The sequence below is a fragment of the Mesoplodon bidens genome (genome assembly GCF_964165515.1).
Source record: "Mesoplodon bidens genome assembly, chromosome: 7".
NCBI classification, from domain to species: domain Eukaryota; kingdom Metazoa; phylum Chordata; class Mammalia; order Artiodactyla; family Ziphiidae; genus Mesoplodon; species Mesoplodon bidens.
In genome coordinates, this window is record NC_138164.1 from 20,380,933 (window position 1) to 20,397,568 (window position 16,636).

At 52.1% G+C, this 16,636-nt stretch overlaps 1 protein-coding gene across 3 annotated transcripts in view; it reads right to left on the reverse strand.

Moving 5' to 3' along the window:
* Positions 1-11,274: 11,274 nt before the first annotated feature.
* SIK2 (salt inducible kinase 2) overlaps positions 11,275-16,636 on the reverse strand; it is a 130,134-nt gene continuing 124,772 nt past the window's right edge. For 2 of the 3 annotated variants that reach the window (XM_081239223.1, XM_081239222.1), the window contains exons 13-15: positions 16,117-16,227; positions 15,305-15,396; positions 11,275-14,593 (exon numbers count right to left, since the gene is read on the reverse strand). In XM_081239223.1, the coding sequence (XP_081095349.1) occupies positions 14,011-14,593; positions 15,305-15,396; positions 16,117-16,227 (786 nt within the window). In that variant the 3' untranslated portion in view covers positions 11,275-14,010. The remainder of the gene's footprint in view (positions 14,594-15,304; positions 15,397-16,116; positions 16,228-16,636) is intronic. The other variant, XM_081239224.1, reaches the window with a different exon arrangement.

The window sequence follows — 16,636 nt, forward strand, 5'->3', positions numbered from 1 at the left end:
GCCACGGTGATCCTAGGCCCTGGGGGTCTTTGCTGGACAGCTTGTCTTGACTCAACAGACAGCAGCCTGACCTGTGAGCTGTCTTATCCAAGCATCCGAGATACTTGCATGGACCTCCAGGGGCATCAGATGTGTCATTCCTGACCCAATGGTTAGGCTGTGGTAATGCTGGCTTGTTGCAATTTTATTAATCGCTGTGTTGTTACGGAGTTAAAAATCTTTCCTGTAGAAATCACATTGGTCCCATCCCCCTGGGGATGGCAGGGCAGGGTGGCCAAACAAGTGGGTGCTCGTTTCTTGCCTTTCACTTAAATTCCTCTGACCCTTTTTTTCCCCTCCTGGCATTCTTGTCTTAAAGCCTCCTTTCTGCACTGCCTGGATGTAAACTGGAGGGAGAAGGAGCTGTCACCTTGTTCTCCTTGGCTGAACAATGAAGCGCTTGTGCTCTGATGTTATGTAATTGTTTCTCTCTGATTCTCTCATATTCCTGTTTCCATCCAGTTCCTTGCTCCTCTCTCCTGTTCACTCACATGTCTCCAGCCTTTTTTTTGGTACCTAGAATAGTCTCACTATTCCCCGTTTGCCTCCACGAGCCTGCTGTCTCCAGGAAATTATATAACGTTCAGTTGAGATGGAAATCTTCTGGAGGATGAAGAGAGTTTAATTACTCATTGGGTAGAGAAGCCAAGTCATTTCTTTTTTCAGAGTTGTGTCAAACTGATGTCGTCAGTTCTGAAAGGAGTCAGGTCTTTTCTGGCTGGCTGGGGCTCTGTAGGCTGTCAGTGACCCAGACCTGGGGGAGCACCCAGCCGGTACCAGCGGCCCTGCGGGGTAGCACTTTCCATGGCTCTCCAGGAAAAGGCACCTTCAGTCAGGCCCTGGGGTGAACCAGCTCTCTCTGCCCAGAGACCCATGTGCTTCCCCACCGCAGGGCTGGAACACCTGAGGCATCGCAGGTGGGCTTAGGGGCATGTGGCCTGGTTGGGACAGTTACAGTCCGCTGTCTGTGTCTCTAGTGGTGGCCCAAAGGCTGAGGAAGCTAGATTTTCCTGCCAAGGACAGTGAAGAGCCCAGCACCCCTGGGGCTGACAAGAACCACTTCCTGAGACCCAGAGGGCCGGGAGAGGACACCGGGAAGGTAAGTGCTGCAGACACTCCTGGCCTGAGTCCTTCCCTTGCCTGGGCTGAGGTGTGGGCGGAGGGCAGCCAGCGAGGCAGTGAAGCCAGATCTTTACCTCGCTGCCTGAGGGGACGGTCACGTTTTGAGGGCCACGGGAGTGTATTTTTAAAGCCTGTTGCCCTTGCTTCTTGTCCTTCCTTCTGGGAATGCTTTCTGAGGGGTGGGGTGGGCTTGCCAGCGCTGTCACTCGTGTGGCTCTGCCCGCATGCAGAGGACAGAGGTGGTTGGCTGAAGAGCTGCTGTTCCCACTCACCTCACAGAATAGACCGTTCTCATTTGCTACAGTTCCTCTCAGGTGGTCACTTCCATTCAAGGAAAAAACCACTTCTGTCGATTTTACTGGGTAAGAGTCCGAACGTTTTACAGGACTCACTTGACGCCCCTCTGGAGGAGGTATGCCAACGTTCAAGTTCAGCAAAGTTGGTGCCAGCCACTGCCCTGGGGCTGTTTGTTAGGAGGGTGATTTATGACCTACAGATACGTTCAGAAGAGCCGCACAGAGGGTCTGGCTGCCGTGTGCTGATGTCAGGCTGCAGTTAGTTTATTTGGAAGATAATGGTATTTTCGCACCCACTCCAGTGGGTTTGCTTGGTGAAGCTTCTAACGATGGGAATAAAGACACAGACCTACTAGAGAATGGACTTGAGGACACGGGGAGGGGGAAGGGTAAGCTGTGACAAAGCGAGAGAGAGGCATGGACATATATACGCTACCGAACGTAAGGTAGATAGCTAGTGGGAAGCAGCCGCATAGCACAGGGAGATCAGCTCGGTGCTTTGTGACCACCTGGAGGGGTGGGATAGGGAGGGTGGGAGGGAGGGAGACGCCAGAGGGAGGGGATATGGGAACATATGTATATGTATGACTGATTCACTTTGTTATACAGCAGAAACTAACACACCATTGTAAAGCAATTATACTCCAATAAAGATGTTAAAAAAAAAGTTTGTCTTATAAATCTTTATGGCTTTTCCTTCATTTTCTGTGAACTGGGGCCACGCGAACCGTGTGCTCTTGTCCGGGCCCTGAACTGCGGTCTTTCATCTCAGAATGTTCTCCCAGAGCCGGCAGCTCCGGCTGTTCCTGCAGTGGCTGCCCCCGCGGGAGGAAGTGCCCAGGTGACAGCGCTGCTTACAGCTGCAGCAGCCCTGGGCCCTTTCGTCCGTACCTCTGTTTCACTGAACTTGGCCTCAGAGAAGAGACCGTGGCCGAAAGAGTAGGCATAATAGTCACAACTTTTTAGACCTAAGCCACAGACTTCCTTGGGAAGAAAGGAGTTATGTTTTCCTACACTCAGGGTCAACTGGCCATGCCATTAAGTGCACGGTTTGCCTTTGATCTGCAAGTGGAATGGTTGAGGCGACCCCTCCGTGGCAGACTTGCCAGGTCTGTAGGCGGCCCCGATGGCCACAAACTGGGGAAACAGTATTAGCTGCTGTTCCTCGAGCCTCGAGCCTTGGTAACTGTGAAGGCATCTTGTCAGGCACCTGGCAAAATCTCACTGAATCCTCGCAGCAGCGGGGTAGGTGCTGGCCAGCTCTGTTTCTCAGCTGGTCGAGAAACTCCCCCCAACCCTGTCGTGTCTACTTGGGCGTCTTTTCTGGCAACGGAGGCAAGGCGCTGCTAGGCCTCTGAGGCTTCAGCTCACTTAACCCAGGAAAATCCCCTGCCCCGTGACTCAGGGAGCCTTCCCCGCGTCTGTTTCACTTAAGGAAAAGGACTCGAGGGTGAGATGAAAGGGAGTTGACTGTTGCCAGGCAGAGCCCTGCGTGTCAGGGGCCAGCAGCCAAGTGAGTGATCCAGGAAGTCATCCAACTGCAAACCAGAAATGGTTCTTAACCCCTCACTCACGCACTGTCCGTGGCCCATAGCAAATGCGCCCATCTGCCCCGACGGGGTCAGAGGGTCCCCAGAGCCCTGGGAACTGCCTCCAATGTCCACTGACCTCTGGGCCCCGCGGGAGCCATTCGATATCCCAGGGCTCTGGCCTGCCCCTTGGTCCAAGAGGGAATGACCCCAAGGGGTGAGAGCCAGTTCCTTTGGCGAAGGGTGTCTACTTGGTTCCTCCCAGACTGGCCCTTGGTGTCCGCGGAGCCGTCTGTGCTCTGGATGTCGCCCGTGGCCCCCGCCTCGTGCAGGGAGCGGTGCGGCGGTCTCGCGCTCCCTGCCCACCCTGGGTCAGCTCGGCAGCTCCTTCCTGGCGGCGGACGGTGGGCTTCCCTCCGAGCCGGGCGGGGCTGCCCTCGGGGACAGTCCCAGGGCTGCTCTCTGACGACAGAGCTGCTGACGGGCCTCTGTCAGGCGAGGGTTAACAGAGGATTTGTTTATTGAATCCCGAAGTAGCTGTCACATGATTTTAATCAAAACACCACTTCCCTGACAACAGTGATGTCAGTCTTGTTATTGCAGGACGGAGCAGCTGCGAGGGACAGTCAGGCTCCACGCCGAGCCCCATCGAGGGCAGCGTCATAAATAACGCTCGCAGGCACCGATGGGCCACATCTGCCCTCCTCTGCCTCTCCTCTCTGTCCTGACAGCCTGTCCCGCGCAGACGCTGGCCGGAGCCCGGCCCCCGTGCCCCCAGGCTGCACTGAGAGTGCACCTTCTGCACTCCTTGCTCCTTGTACCCTTGTTTCTACTTCTGGTTTTTCCAGTTTTCCTTATTTTCCCCAAACTCAGTCATTTGGGCCCCTAGCATCTCTGGCCTCTGACTTCTGGCACCTGGCTCTCCTCTGTGTTCTAAAGCAGCACCGACTGGTGAACCAGCAGTCCTGCTAGCCCGAGGTGGGGACTGTCCAGCAGCACAGGAGTCTCGGCTCCCTTCGGAGCCAGCTTCCCGGGGGGCGGAGGGGCTGCTGTCCTGTCCTTCCTCTCCTGAGGGCAGGTTAGGGGAGCCTAGGGCTGCCTGAGGGTCTCCAGGGCAGTTCGAAGGAGCTTGGCTGTGGGTGCCTAAAGGAAGGGCCAACCTCAGGGTTGCAGGATTAGTTCTCTTAAGCCCAGAAAGACTACGGGAGGCCTGGGTCCAATCCAGCTGAGGACTGATCACAGAGATCAGTGCCAGGGAGGTCGGCAGCGGACTGCTCCCAGGGCCGGTGGAGCAGTGTCCTCAGGCTCTGCCTTCTCTTGGCACCTTCTCCTCTCTGGGGGCTGGGGGCCAAGCAGCTGTCTCTGCAGAGAAAGATACCCAGGCCCTCCGGCCCTTCTCTCTCCAGGAGCTTGGCCTTAAAAGTTGGGAGATGGATGAAAAACGCCTCCGAGGTGGGACATGGATTCTCATGGATGTTCCTTCTTCTGTGGTACCCATGGCTGGTGCTGCCCAGAACTCATCACTGAAAACTAAGAGAACCTGGGCAAAGTTCCTGGTTCTTAACCTGGAACAGGTGCTCAGAATAGGGCATCCACCCTTAAGTCTGTGACGGGATTTTTGTAGGCACCAAGCAACCGTTTTCTGTGTCCAGTGTTGGGGTGCTCAAGAGTTAAATGAGAACAAGACAGGGAGAGGTGCGATACTGTGACAAGCCATTAACGGGAGCTGGGGGTCTTCTGAGTGCTTTCTTGTTGGAGGCCGTGCTAGGCCAGGCTGCGTCCGAACCTTGCAGTAGAGCTGTGGTTAACTCAGCTAGTCTATGTTCCCAAGTTACCACTGGGATAACGGGCCTTTGCAATGATTTGCCCAGGTTAGCGGCAGGGCTGGGAGTGGTGCCAGGGGCCGAGGACTCAGCCAGAGGTTCTCTGCTGCCTCCCGGGCTGTCCCTGGCAGAGACTGGGTAGCCTCCACCCTACCTGGAGGGCCTTTCTAGCCAGAGTGGTGCTCCAGGGGGTGGGCTGGCGAAGCTAGGCTCTGTTCTCCCAAACTTGCTCCTGGCCAGGCCGTCCTTGCCCAGCCCTTTCTTCCCCGGGGCCTGCTCCAACTGCCTGGCTGCCCTTTGGCCCTCTCTTGGCTGGCACAGGGACCCTGCTAAACATTTGGGCTTCCCTAGTGACCAGAGGGCAGTGCTAGGGGGCCCCAGACTGGAGTCGTTTCGGCTGTGAACTCGGGGTCCTGCAGCGTGGCGCGCTCCTAGGAAAGGCCTTGGGGGCTTTCCCTCAGTTCAGTTGTGTTCCATCCCCCAACTCTGCGGGTGGCCCTGGCGTGGTGGTGATGCACTCACTCCTGAGGGTCAGGGTTCCCAGTCAGGCCCCCTTTTGGTATCTCAGGCCCCATTCAGGGAGTGAAGAGAGAGACGGAGTCAGAAGCTCTCAAAGCCTGCCTGACAGGGAGAGCGGCGGCTTCTCCCTCCGAGAGGCCAGATCCCCGATACCTCTTTCTTCTGGGCCCAGATTTTCTGAGCTCTCTGCCCAGCCAGCTCTTGGGGGCTCAGCTGCAGGGGGAGTCCACTTCCCATGGGCCGTGTCCTCTCTCCCCGCATCCGGGTTCCTCACCTTGTGGCTCAGCCCTGCACCTGCTTCACCTGGGCTTCAGACCAGCTCTGAGTCAATGCGCTTCGGAAAGTCCCTTAGAAATTTATACAAAGGCAGCTATCAATGCTCCCTATCAAAGTATTTGCAACTATGGGTCCAGAGGAATTCAGCTGCGCCAGCGGATTGGGACATCTATAGCAGGAAGGCTCCTTGGTCGAACGGCTGGAGGCACAGAGCAAGCTCCGCACTCTGCCTGACCTGGCTTTTGGGTTTGGCCTCAGTGATTTGCCGGTGATGGCTAGTGTCTGAGGGGAGGGTCCAACCCCTTCACTTCAGCCAAGACCCACCTCTGTCTCCCAAGGGGACACTGTAAAGTTTGAGCCAGGGGCGATATCCCATCCCTCCAGAGCGCCTCCGCCTTGTCATTTCTTTAAAACTTTAAAAATTTTTATTGGAGTGGAGTTGGTTTACAATGTTGTGTTAGTTTCAGGTGCGCTGCCTTATCATTTATTTGAAGTGACATCACTGGGGCCAAAATGAGGGCAGAGCAGCTGTACCCTGTGCAGGTGACATTTATTTTGTAGCTATGGGGCACCCAGGATTTAGTGCACAAAGCCCAGAACTTCCTCCCACAGTGCCCTGGGGCTGCAAGGCAGAGCAGGGGGCTCTCTCCCCACCTGGGTCCACCCAGGGAGGGATGGGAACGCTCAGCAGGGAGGGCCCTACCAGGACGGTAACTCTGAAGAGCGCGAGGGTTTGCAGACTGAGTTGCTAATGCTCTGAGTCAGGGGTTAGAAGCCCCTCTAACCCCGTGATGGGCCTTAGGGGGTCCAGGAACCAACTCCTCCCCCGAAATTATCTGTCTAAAGTTGTATGTCTGTGTACATATGTTTCCTAGGAAGAGGAGCCAAAGCTTTCATCAGCATGTCCAAGGGGTCTGTGAAACCTCAACTTAAGAACTAGTGGGGTGGAAAGGAGCAGACGGCCAACAGCAGAACCTTGGGTGGGGCCCTGACTGGCGGCGATGGAGGTGGGCTCCGGTGACTGCAGACGCGGCATCACCTTGGAGGTGTGGGCACAGCTGACAAGCTCTAGACCCCAGCCCAGCTGGGCAGAGGCCCTGGATCTGGAGCTCGGGTCGCCCTTGCCCCCTGCACTGAGCCTTTGGCTCACAAAGGCCACAGACCGCAAGATGTTCTGTACAACGTGAAGGTCAAGGGCTTGACTGGCTGCTAAAGCTCTGGCCAGTCTCTGCAGGCAGGTCTGTTATTTTTGCCTGTACCCTGGACACGGGGGGTTGTTTTGGGCAGCACAAAATCAAAAGGATGGAGAAACTTGGTGGGAAAGGGGAAAGTTTGTAAAACATCGTTACTGAAAGTGTTTTCCTTTAAAAAAAGGAAAAAGCAATTGAAACGCAGTGTTACTGAAGTCTCGGTTGCGAACACAGACGACAGCCATTCGGGGCAGGACTGAGCGCCTGAGGCAAGCCGCGTGGAGGCAGCGGGCAAGTCGGCGGGGAGGGCTCTGCTCTCTTCCTGCCCTTGGCCGTCTCCCCCAGGCCTTCCACTCCCACCAGGGCCAGTGGGTGATCCCTCAGTTTGGACGCTGTCTCGGTTCTATAGCACAGGCTCAACTGGAATGGTCTGAGTGAAACCAGAGCCTAAACTTGCTGCCAGAAAGTAGGATTTTTTTTTTTTTTTTTTTTTTTGGCCGCACCACTCGGCCTGCGGGATCTTAGTTCCGGGACCAAGGATGGAACCTGTGCCCCCTGCAGTGGAGGCGTGGAGTCTTAAGCACTGGACCGCCAGGGAAGTCCCCAGAAAGTAGGACTTAATAGTGCCCTTTCACTCAGGGTCTGGCACTAAAACAAGTCTCGAATGTATGAGAGTGCCCCAAATGCCTCAGCGAACGGATTCTCCAGCACCCGAGGGCCCCAAGCTGGCTCCTGTCTCTCAGAGGGGGACCGCAGTGTGTGCATGTGTGCACACGTGTGTGCGCACGCGCGGCGCTGAAACCTTTTCCACGGAAGACGTGCCGTCGTAAGCGCCAGTGTCTGGCTGGGCCCCCATTGCCTCCCTTTGCCCTGCAGCTTGTCATAGGTGAGCCCGAGGCGCCTGCCCCCTCTCCTGCTGCTTCAGAGGCCCCTGCCCGGCTCCGGCTCCGAAAGTCCAGGAGCCCCAGGCAGCCCGGGCCTTGTCCGTGTGCAGAGTGCGGTTGGCCGTGCTTCCGTCAGCATTCTCAGCGGCTACCGTGTACTCCGGCGATTTCAGAGCAAGGTATTATTTACCCTGCTGACGTCAATGAGAACATATTATCCACTGTCCTTTTCTGCAGCCTGAAATGAGCACCAGAGCTCAGGGAACACAGCCACCTTCCATACTTTTCAAAATTCCACCCCAGGCCTGATGAGGGAAAGGCCCTATCTCATCCACCTGACATTCATATCACCCAGGCTCTTAGAAAACAAGTTGTTTTTATTTTAATTCAAGAGGGTTGGAAACGTAAAAACAGTACATTTTCCTTGCAGAAAAGTACCCCATTTAAATTACGTTTGATACAAAGATCATTTATTAAACTGCATTTTAAGCAATTTTCTAACATTGAGTGACAGGTTACATTTTGATTTTTTTTCACATTGGAGCTATTATGATTTGCACTCAAAATACCAAAGCTACTGAACTCACCATTTTCTTAGTAATTAAAAAAAAAAAAGCACACAGAAAAAAATAACTACAATTAGATTAATTTAATCAAAAGTAACTCTTTCACAAACCAAACATCCAGCAAAGACCACCCTCCTCCCTTCAGAAATAAGCAAATAATCTTGCCCTTTCTACAAAGTGCAAATATCTCTGTATCAATTTTACTTCCTAAATTGCAATCCCCAAAGAGAAGCAAACCTCCTTTTCTCTCTGGTTCTTTTTCCTTCAGAGATTTTGGTGGAGGCAGATTTCTTTCGCCATCAGTAGTGGGACAGTATCACCCCGTGCATTTCCTTGATTGAGCAAATCTTGAACAGATGATAGGCATCACACAGCCAGTGGCAAGTCCCTGCTATCTGTATTTGCTAATATAACATTATTCCAATCTGGGGTCATATTTTTCCAGGATGTTATTTTGTACTTCTATTTTTAAAGCTCCTCCCCTAACCCACCCACTTTGCCTCTGAAGACAAAAGTATTCAAAGTATGTTATTTTTTTAACCCTAAAAGTACTTGATCAGCACTTCTACTTGATGGGCCTTAACTGTAAAGATACTTTATCCCCCTCCTCAGGACTGGGCTGAGTTCCTGATTCTTTTCTGAGTGGCACCCTTTCTTGGGGTTGAGTCTGTTGGTCGGCGATGGTGGGCCAAAGCAGTGCGGTTTGGCTCCTTGGCAATCAAGAAAGGGTGTGTCCCGTCACATACTTCTGCAGGAAGTTACTATATTGTGTAAGGTGGAGAAATGAGACATCTGTGATGTGAACCTGAACTTCTGTAGTTAACTGGACACTGGAAAGATCTATCTGCGTGATCTGTGTCTCCCTTGGCCTTGTTCATGCAGGGCCACCTGGACAACTACAGTTGTTACCTGGAGGGCAACACTTCCCCCAAAGCCAGGCGGCTGTCAAGTGGGAGTAAGGTTTCGGGGACAATGTCACATTCACCCAGTGCTTAACCAAGGTGGGGGCTTTGTTTATGCAGCTGTTTGCTCATAAGAAGAGTCAGCTGCTACCGAGGAGGGAAGAGCGTGGAGAAGCCAGAGCACCCAAAAGCCCGTCCCGCCTCCCCCACTCACGAGCCCTGTGGCTTGGACAAGTCACATAGCCTTCCCAGAGCTTTGGTTTCCTCAGCCGTAGAAAATGCGGACTATCTGCTCAACTAACTTCATAGTATTGCTGTGAGCATTAGAAAAGATGGCTCGCGAAAGTGCTTGGTAAATTAATGTACAGAGAGAAGCTACTGCTCCTTTTGGACAGACAAGCTGAGCGCTTGGGCAGGAACCATCAAACCTGTCACTGGCTGTGGGCTGTGCTGCTGCGTATTTCTCAATGTCTACAACAGTAGGTGCCCCATTCTGCCAAATGTGTTGAAATCTGCCCAGATGTGGACAAGATGGTGGTGTGGTGTAACTAGGGCGGCTGCGAGTCTTCTGGAAGCAGCCAGGCTACCTTCACGGGGAAAAATGGTGAAACAAAGATGTGAGGGGCACTGTGAGACCAGGGACTCGGGGTCCAAGAGGGGCTGTGGAAGGCCAGCCTGAGGTCACCTCGTGCCTTCCAGGGGCTGCAGGCTGACAGACACAAAGAGCTCTGTAATTAGTCTCTTCCCTGGGACCACACGCCAGGGAGGACCAAACCAGCGAACCTGTCAGAAGGGATACATACATTTGTTACCATTTGTTTTGTCCAGCTTAGAAAGAGAGGCAGACGATACTGCTCTTGTCTTCCACACATCACTCTGAAGATAAGTTCTGGAAAGATTTCCAGAAGCAACAAAACGATCAAAGATCTCTGCCTATACAATGACTCCAACTTACTACCTGTTCTCCAGTTTTTACCTTTGATGTCTAGGCACAAAGAGACTGAGCAGCTCGGTGGCTTCCGAGAAGGCGGTTGAGGCAGTCCAGTTTAGGGGTACACATGCAGCCAAGGTGAGCCCCGGCACAGGGGTTCTGCAGCTGTTCACTGGGACCAGTGTCGTCCAATGACCCTACGAATTGTCTCAAAGGAGGACGAATGTGAAAAATTACCTAGAGTGAGATTTTCCTTAAGCCAACAGGGAGCTTAAGTGTAACTGCTGATACAGGCTTTTAAATGTAATCCAGGGCTAGAAATTCTGACCCCAACACAGCAGCCAGTATTTACCTGGGGCCTGACCGCAGCTGGCAGGACCCTGCAAAGGAAACCATTCATTTCCTCAGGTCCACGTGTGTGAACCGCCCGCACCTGAGCAGGGGCTGCTCTGACCACCGTGCACCTGGACCCCTGCCCAGCCAGAGGGGAGGCTGCTGCTTCTCACCTTTCTTTAGTTTCTGGTTGGCCAGCCAGTCATTCGGGCTGTGAACACACCCTTCTTCCCAACTCTAACAATTAGGTAGAACTCACTTCTCTGAGAACCCCCCTTTCAGGCAGAGAGGAAGAGGCCGGTGCCACCACGAGTCCCTTCTGCAGAGGCCTTTCGTCGGCTGGGGGCGACGCTCACACGAGGCGGTCCCCTCCCTCCCCATAAGGGCACGGGCCCCCCACGACTCTGAGGTGAGGGCTGCCTTTGGTCCCGAGCGTGGGCTCCTGCAGTCCCGCCTGACTGACTCGGGACACCGCTTCAACACTCTCAGGAAGAAAGGGACTCTTTCTCCTTCCTTGGAGACAAAGTTGGATGCAGAAAGGCAGGAGTCCTTTAGTGCCACCTCCTAGTCCTCCTTGGTGGGCCCCAGATGCTTCCCCTTACGTGGAGGCTGGAGGGTCCTCCTCTGTGTTCCCAGGGCAGCAAGAGGGCGGGGCGGGCCTGGGCGGGGCCGGGGCGGCAGGGGACAGTCAGCGCAGCTCACCAGTTTCAAGTGGAACATCCACCCTCTCTGCTGCGCTAACGTGCTGTTTGCCTTACAGGGACCAGCAATATTAGCTGCATGTAAATACTAGAGACACACTCGCCCAACTGGAAATTGCAGAGCTAGTGCATTTTCCCCAAAGCAGAGATTAATACCCCTGGATTAAAAACAAAAAAACAAAAAAACAAAAAAACAAAAAATAGAGTACCACACATATTGCACTTTTTTGCTGAATGAAATTTTTACCTCACGTTCATCTCACCAAAGTCTCTTCAGAGGAGCCCGGTTTACAAGGTATTAAAGCTAATGGTTATTATACAGTAGTGTACACACTGCTAATGTGGAACAGACTGGAAAGAGGGTCATTATTTCAAAGTACCTCTAGTACTAAGCCTTCGTAGTGTTACTTTAGTATCTGTGAGGAGAAAACTGCCTGGAGGCTCACATCGGCCGCTCACTAGTCGGGGGACGGAGCAACGGCGATGGTCAGACGGGGCTGGGAAAACACCTGACTGACGGACGGCACCAGTCTCCTCTCTCGCCAGCTTACGTTTCAGCAAATACAGATTGTTATGGAATTTATTGATTTCCGCTTGAAATAAATGAGAAAAGCAAACAGGAGCTTACAACATAGTCCAGCAGGATGGGTCACGCTATTCACCCCGCTGTCGTGGGCCTGAACAGACCCGCCACGGCTGGGTGCTCCCCAGTGTCTACCTCTGGGGCCTCGACCCTCCCGGGGCCTCTCCCGCCTCATCTGTCGGCCCAGCCGTCCTGCCGTAGCTCCCGGCTTTCCTGGGCTCAGTGGCTCATGGCCCTGTGGGGGGCAGGCATCGATGCCCATGTGGGACTCTGCCATTCCGGGGACTCTGACCTGAGCGGCCCCCGTTTTCAATCTGGAAGGCATTTTAATTTCATAAATATTATAGCGCTTCTGTAGAACATTTTGGGAAAAACATGCTTCTGTCTAAACAAATCAAGCCCTGTTTTATAACTGCCTTATTTTGCAAAGACTTAAAACAGGTTAGAGATCTTAATGAAAGGATCTCTTAAATGAAATGATGTTGTCTATTTCATGAAATCATCCATCTTCAGCATGAGGAGGAATAAACAACCCGTAGAAGGAACCTAATTCTTTCTTCCTGGGTTTTCACTGCGTGTCGTCAAATCACAAAAATGAGTCCTCCACACCACCCTTCCTTGCTCACACCCAGAGGCCGACCCCAAGCAGAGGGCCTCTGCGGAGCGTCCTGACACCAAGAGGAGCCAGGACAGAACCCCTAGACCTTCCATGTTTCTCCCCACCTGCCCGGACACGTACGACAAAGAGGAAAGGCAACTTAAAGGTGTTTTCTAGATGCAGCATCAGTGTAGTATCTCTCTTCTTTGTGCTTTAAGGAAGATGCTTTGTGCTTAACGCATTCATCTGCTGATAGGACAAGCCATTCTAAAGGACAGAAACGATAGTCTTTGTAAATAACACTGAAGTTGTAACACTTGGATGTTACTGTCCAGATGACAGATTACTCCTTACTTCTAAGTATGCAGTCAACTAGCCGTAGCATCTTTTTAACTTATTCTGATGGTTGGATCGTTAAGGGTTAATAATATACACTGTGTTTGGCAGATGATCTGCTTAAATGGTTAACACCTCTGTGGTCTTTTGAATATTGCTGTAATACTTGAACATTTCATTGCAAGTCAAAACTCTAAGGAAATTAAGGATGCGATTCCCACATGGTGGAAAACAAACTCTGAAGTGACTTTGGATTTAGCATCGACATAAATGGAAAACTGTTGGTTTCTACAGAAAAGAAATCATTAAAGCATGATCTGGGGGGAAAAGGCACAGCACTACCACTTCACATGGGAGATAAAAGTTCATTTGTCTCATCCTTAAAATTTCTAAGCCCTATATGAAACTGTCCAAATATACAAAGCTCAATAAACGACTAGCAACATCTAGTGTAAAGTCAAAGTAGTTATTACATTTTAAAAGAGACGCTAGGTCCTCTAAAGACCAACTGCCCCAAATCAGAAGTCTCCACAGAAGACTGTGCAGGAAGAGCCCGTCTTCCCCGGCCCCAGCAGGGCTGCTGCTCTTGACGGTTTCTTGAGTTTCCTGCCCCTGGTCTCCACTGCGGTGCGTCTCTTGGTTCCACAGGCGACATCTTTGGAGCTCTGTGGCACTGACACTCTGTGACCCAGGGCACCTTCTGAAGAGGTGTGTCACCTATTCTCAGATGGAGGTGACTGCCAGTCTCAGGGGTCAGTACCCACTGTTACTCAGTGGACCCTGAAACAAAGCTCACGCTCTTACCGCTTGGCAGTGATCTTGGGGACAACTTGCATCAGCAGCTTAGAACTTACGATTCACTGACGAAGTACAACTTTCTTTTATTTCCTGTGCATCAAATTTCATTATGTATTCTTGATTTGCCTTTAAGGAACATGCTGTTGCTTGGTTTCAGTGAAAAATGTATTGCCTTGGTTTTTTTTTTTTTTTTGCCTATACATAACGGCACACATTTCTTCCTGCTTTCACCAAGGTTTCCCTCGATAATGAACTGATATAGTTCTGTGTAAAACCTAGGTCTGGGATGTCTTCTTCTTATAAAACTTTTGTTGGTGGCTCTGATGAGAGCTTGCTCCACTTGACCTAAGGGCATGAGCTGCAGCCTACAGCTATGTTCCAGCACTTGCCACAGAAAACCGTGGTGGGACGGAGCCATGAGGAAGCAACAACCACCCGGCCAGGCCCTCTGATTCCAGTTGGGTGACTTGACTTTTTCCCCATCAGGGAGAGGGGGGGAAAATACGTTTTAAATGGAAAAGGCTGGAATAAAAATAGAAATACACACTCTCTTCACCTGACCCGCCTCACTTCCTGCGCTGAGGTTAATTTACCAGGACGTAGCCACTGTGCTGTGGGTCCACGGCTTCCAGCATTTCACAATCAAAGAGTCCAGGGAACTCCGAGAGCGCTAGAGGGTCGTAGCTGGAGGGGGCCTCCTGCAGTCCTGAGCTCCTGGGACAGCCCGGCGCCGCCAGGCCGCTCTGCTGGGCTCCATCCAGGGAGTACTGACAGGGACCGGGGCTGTCTGGCTCGGGGGAGGCCGCGCCTGGCAGCTCGCAAGTCTGATAGGAGAACTGTAAGGGTGCCCGGGCGGCCCCTGAGTGCTGCGGTGGCGGTGGCGGTGGCGGGGGAGCAGCCCGGGGACCTGGCGAGGCGGACAGCGGCTGCAGCCCCATCTCCCGGTACTGGCTGAGGAAAGGGCTGTACTGCATTTGCTCCGAGGCAGGCTCCAGGACGGGGCTCAGGGGCTGGGTCAGGCTGAAGGGCGGCGGCGGCGGCTGGGACGGCGGCGGCGTCTCCTGGTGGGGACGGGGCTGTGGGTAGGAGCTCTCTGCTATCTGCATCTGATTAAAATATGCCTGCAGCTGAGACTGTTTCTGGAGGAAGAGCCGCTTCTGTTGGAGTCTAAGTTGGCAATACCAAAAGAAAGAATTTTAAATCTTCTTCAGTGATGGCAATTTTAATGTAAATCCAGTATCAGTCATTAGTGTCCGTCCTCCCACTTCTCTCTTTCCCACGGCAGGAGAAAAAAAAAAAAAAAGTGGGGGTAGGAACCAGTCATGTTTGGTCTCTTAAACCCAATCTTATTCTTTGTCCCCCAATTCTGGCTGATCCCTCAGTGCTCAAATGAACACGAATTCCTTTTCTCTAAGACTCTTTTTTCCTCCCTGTGAAACAAGAGGCTGATTTCCCATCTGGAGTGTTTTGAAGCGGGGTTGACACCTTGGTCTCTGTGGGTGTCTGTAGGTTGATGGATTAGGGTAGTTCTACCTTGGCCAAGATGTTGCTACTAGTGAGGCCTGGGGGCACGGGATTACACAAGGGAGGATGGAGGCCTTCTCTCCAGTATAACCCACTTAAACTGCAGCAGCACACGGATCCTGAAAGCTTAGGTCTATTCATAGCCCAAAGGGGAAACACTGGGAGAAAAAGAAAACAAAGCACGCTTAGGGCTGCTATTTCCTGACAGGCCTATAGTCCATGGACAGTGGAATATCCACGTTAGCGTACTGAAACCTATTTTCCTGGTAGAGGCAAATACTAGGGGAAAGGACAACATACCCAGCTTGTCTGCCACAAAGGAAGTGATTTCTCTGGCCAACCACCATCTCTCACCTGTGTTCTTGCAGCTGCTGTTCAAGGCTCCGTGGTGGTTCTTTACAATAAAGCTGACAGGTGTTCTGGGCTTTTGACAAAAGGCTGGGCTTCTGGAAGAGCAGAAAAATACAAGCGTGACATGGTGTCATCTAGGACGCGGTCATTAGACTGTACTTCTGCCTGGAGGACGAAGCCAAGTGAGTCCTCCAGAATCTGCGCAGGATGCAGGGACTGACACTTGCTCGTTGAGACCCTGGGAGAACCTGTGGCCCAGCAGCATTGGGTCAGCAGGCCTGGGCTGTCTCAGCTCTAACCTGCTTCACTTTTCTATCTCTAAAAGTCCTCTAGGACCGGGAGGCTCATGGAGACTAAAAACAATGAGAAAAGTGGAGTTAGATCTATAGCAAAGGCCACGGCGCCTGCTGAGTGAACAAACGATTCATTCTTTATGGGATCTATGTTGTATCATTTTTAAAGATTTTTGGGCACCAACAGAGAGCTGGTAGAGTACATTTTTTGCTGACTTGAGATTTCCATTTTATTTATTATTCACTAAGAGGCAAAGAAGCCAGGGTTCCCCTTCCTCCTGCTCAGTGGCAGTACCCTTTCCTGGGGTCTGAGGACAGACCTTTTCTGCTGCCAACACAGAGCATAAGGCTAAGTCTGAACATGTTTCTAGAAACTACAAGTACAGAGTCAGACCTACCTGCCTATAAAGGAATTAAGCAGCTGCCCTAAAAAAAATACCAAGCAAAACAGGTTCCTGCTTTGCAGAAAGGCAGATTCGGGATGAACAAAGTGAGCTGGAGCAACGAGGGGGAGGATCCCACCTGGAGTCTGTGCTGCAGGTACTGGGCTTCCAGGCTGTGCCGCTGGGAGAGCTGAGGGCGCGTGCTGCCCGGGAGCGCGGACACGCTCTTCTGCTGAGGAGGAGCTTCCTCCTGAGGAGCAAGGGGTGGAAACACTTTCAATTTCCCACGTGGGAGAAAGTTTCAAATCTCAGTTTAAGCACCCTGGCACATGTCCAAGGGGAACTCCAGCTCTGTTAAGACATGCTCCTCAATGCTTTTACAGTAACTAGTAGGCTGAGGGTTAATCCCTTTGCAGAAAGCGTATACATGCATTACCTGTAGTAAACGATTGCCTAGTCAGTACTGGAGCGAAGGCCCCTGATGTCAACAGAAGGTTATTCCCTTCCTGTGGGTATCAAAGGCTATAATAGCCCTGATGTACCGAAAATGGGCTCAAATAAAATGTATTAAATAAACAGCAATATTTTTTGTATTTTTAGCACAAATAATTCACTTATAATATTCTGCCCTAGGAACCGAGCATCGCTTGACAGCGTCC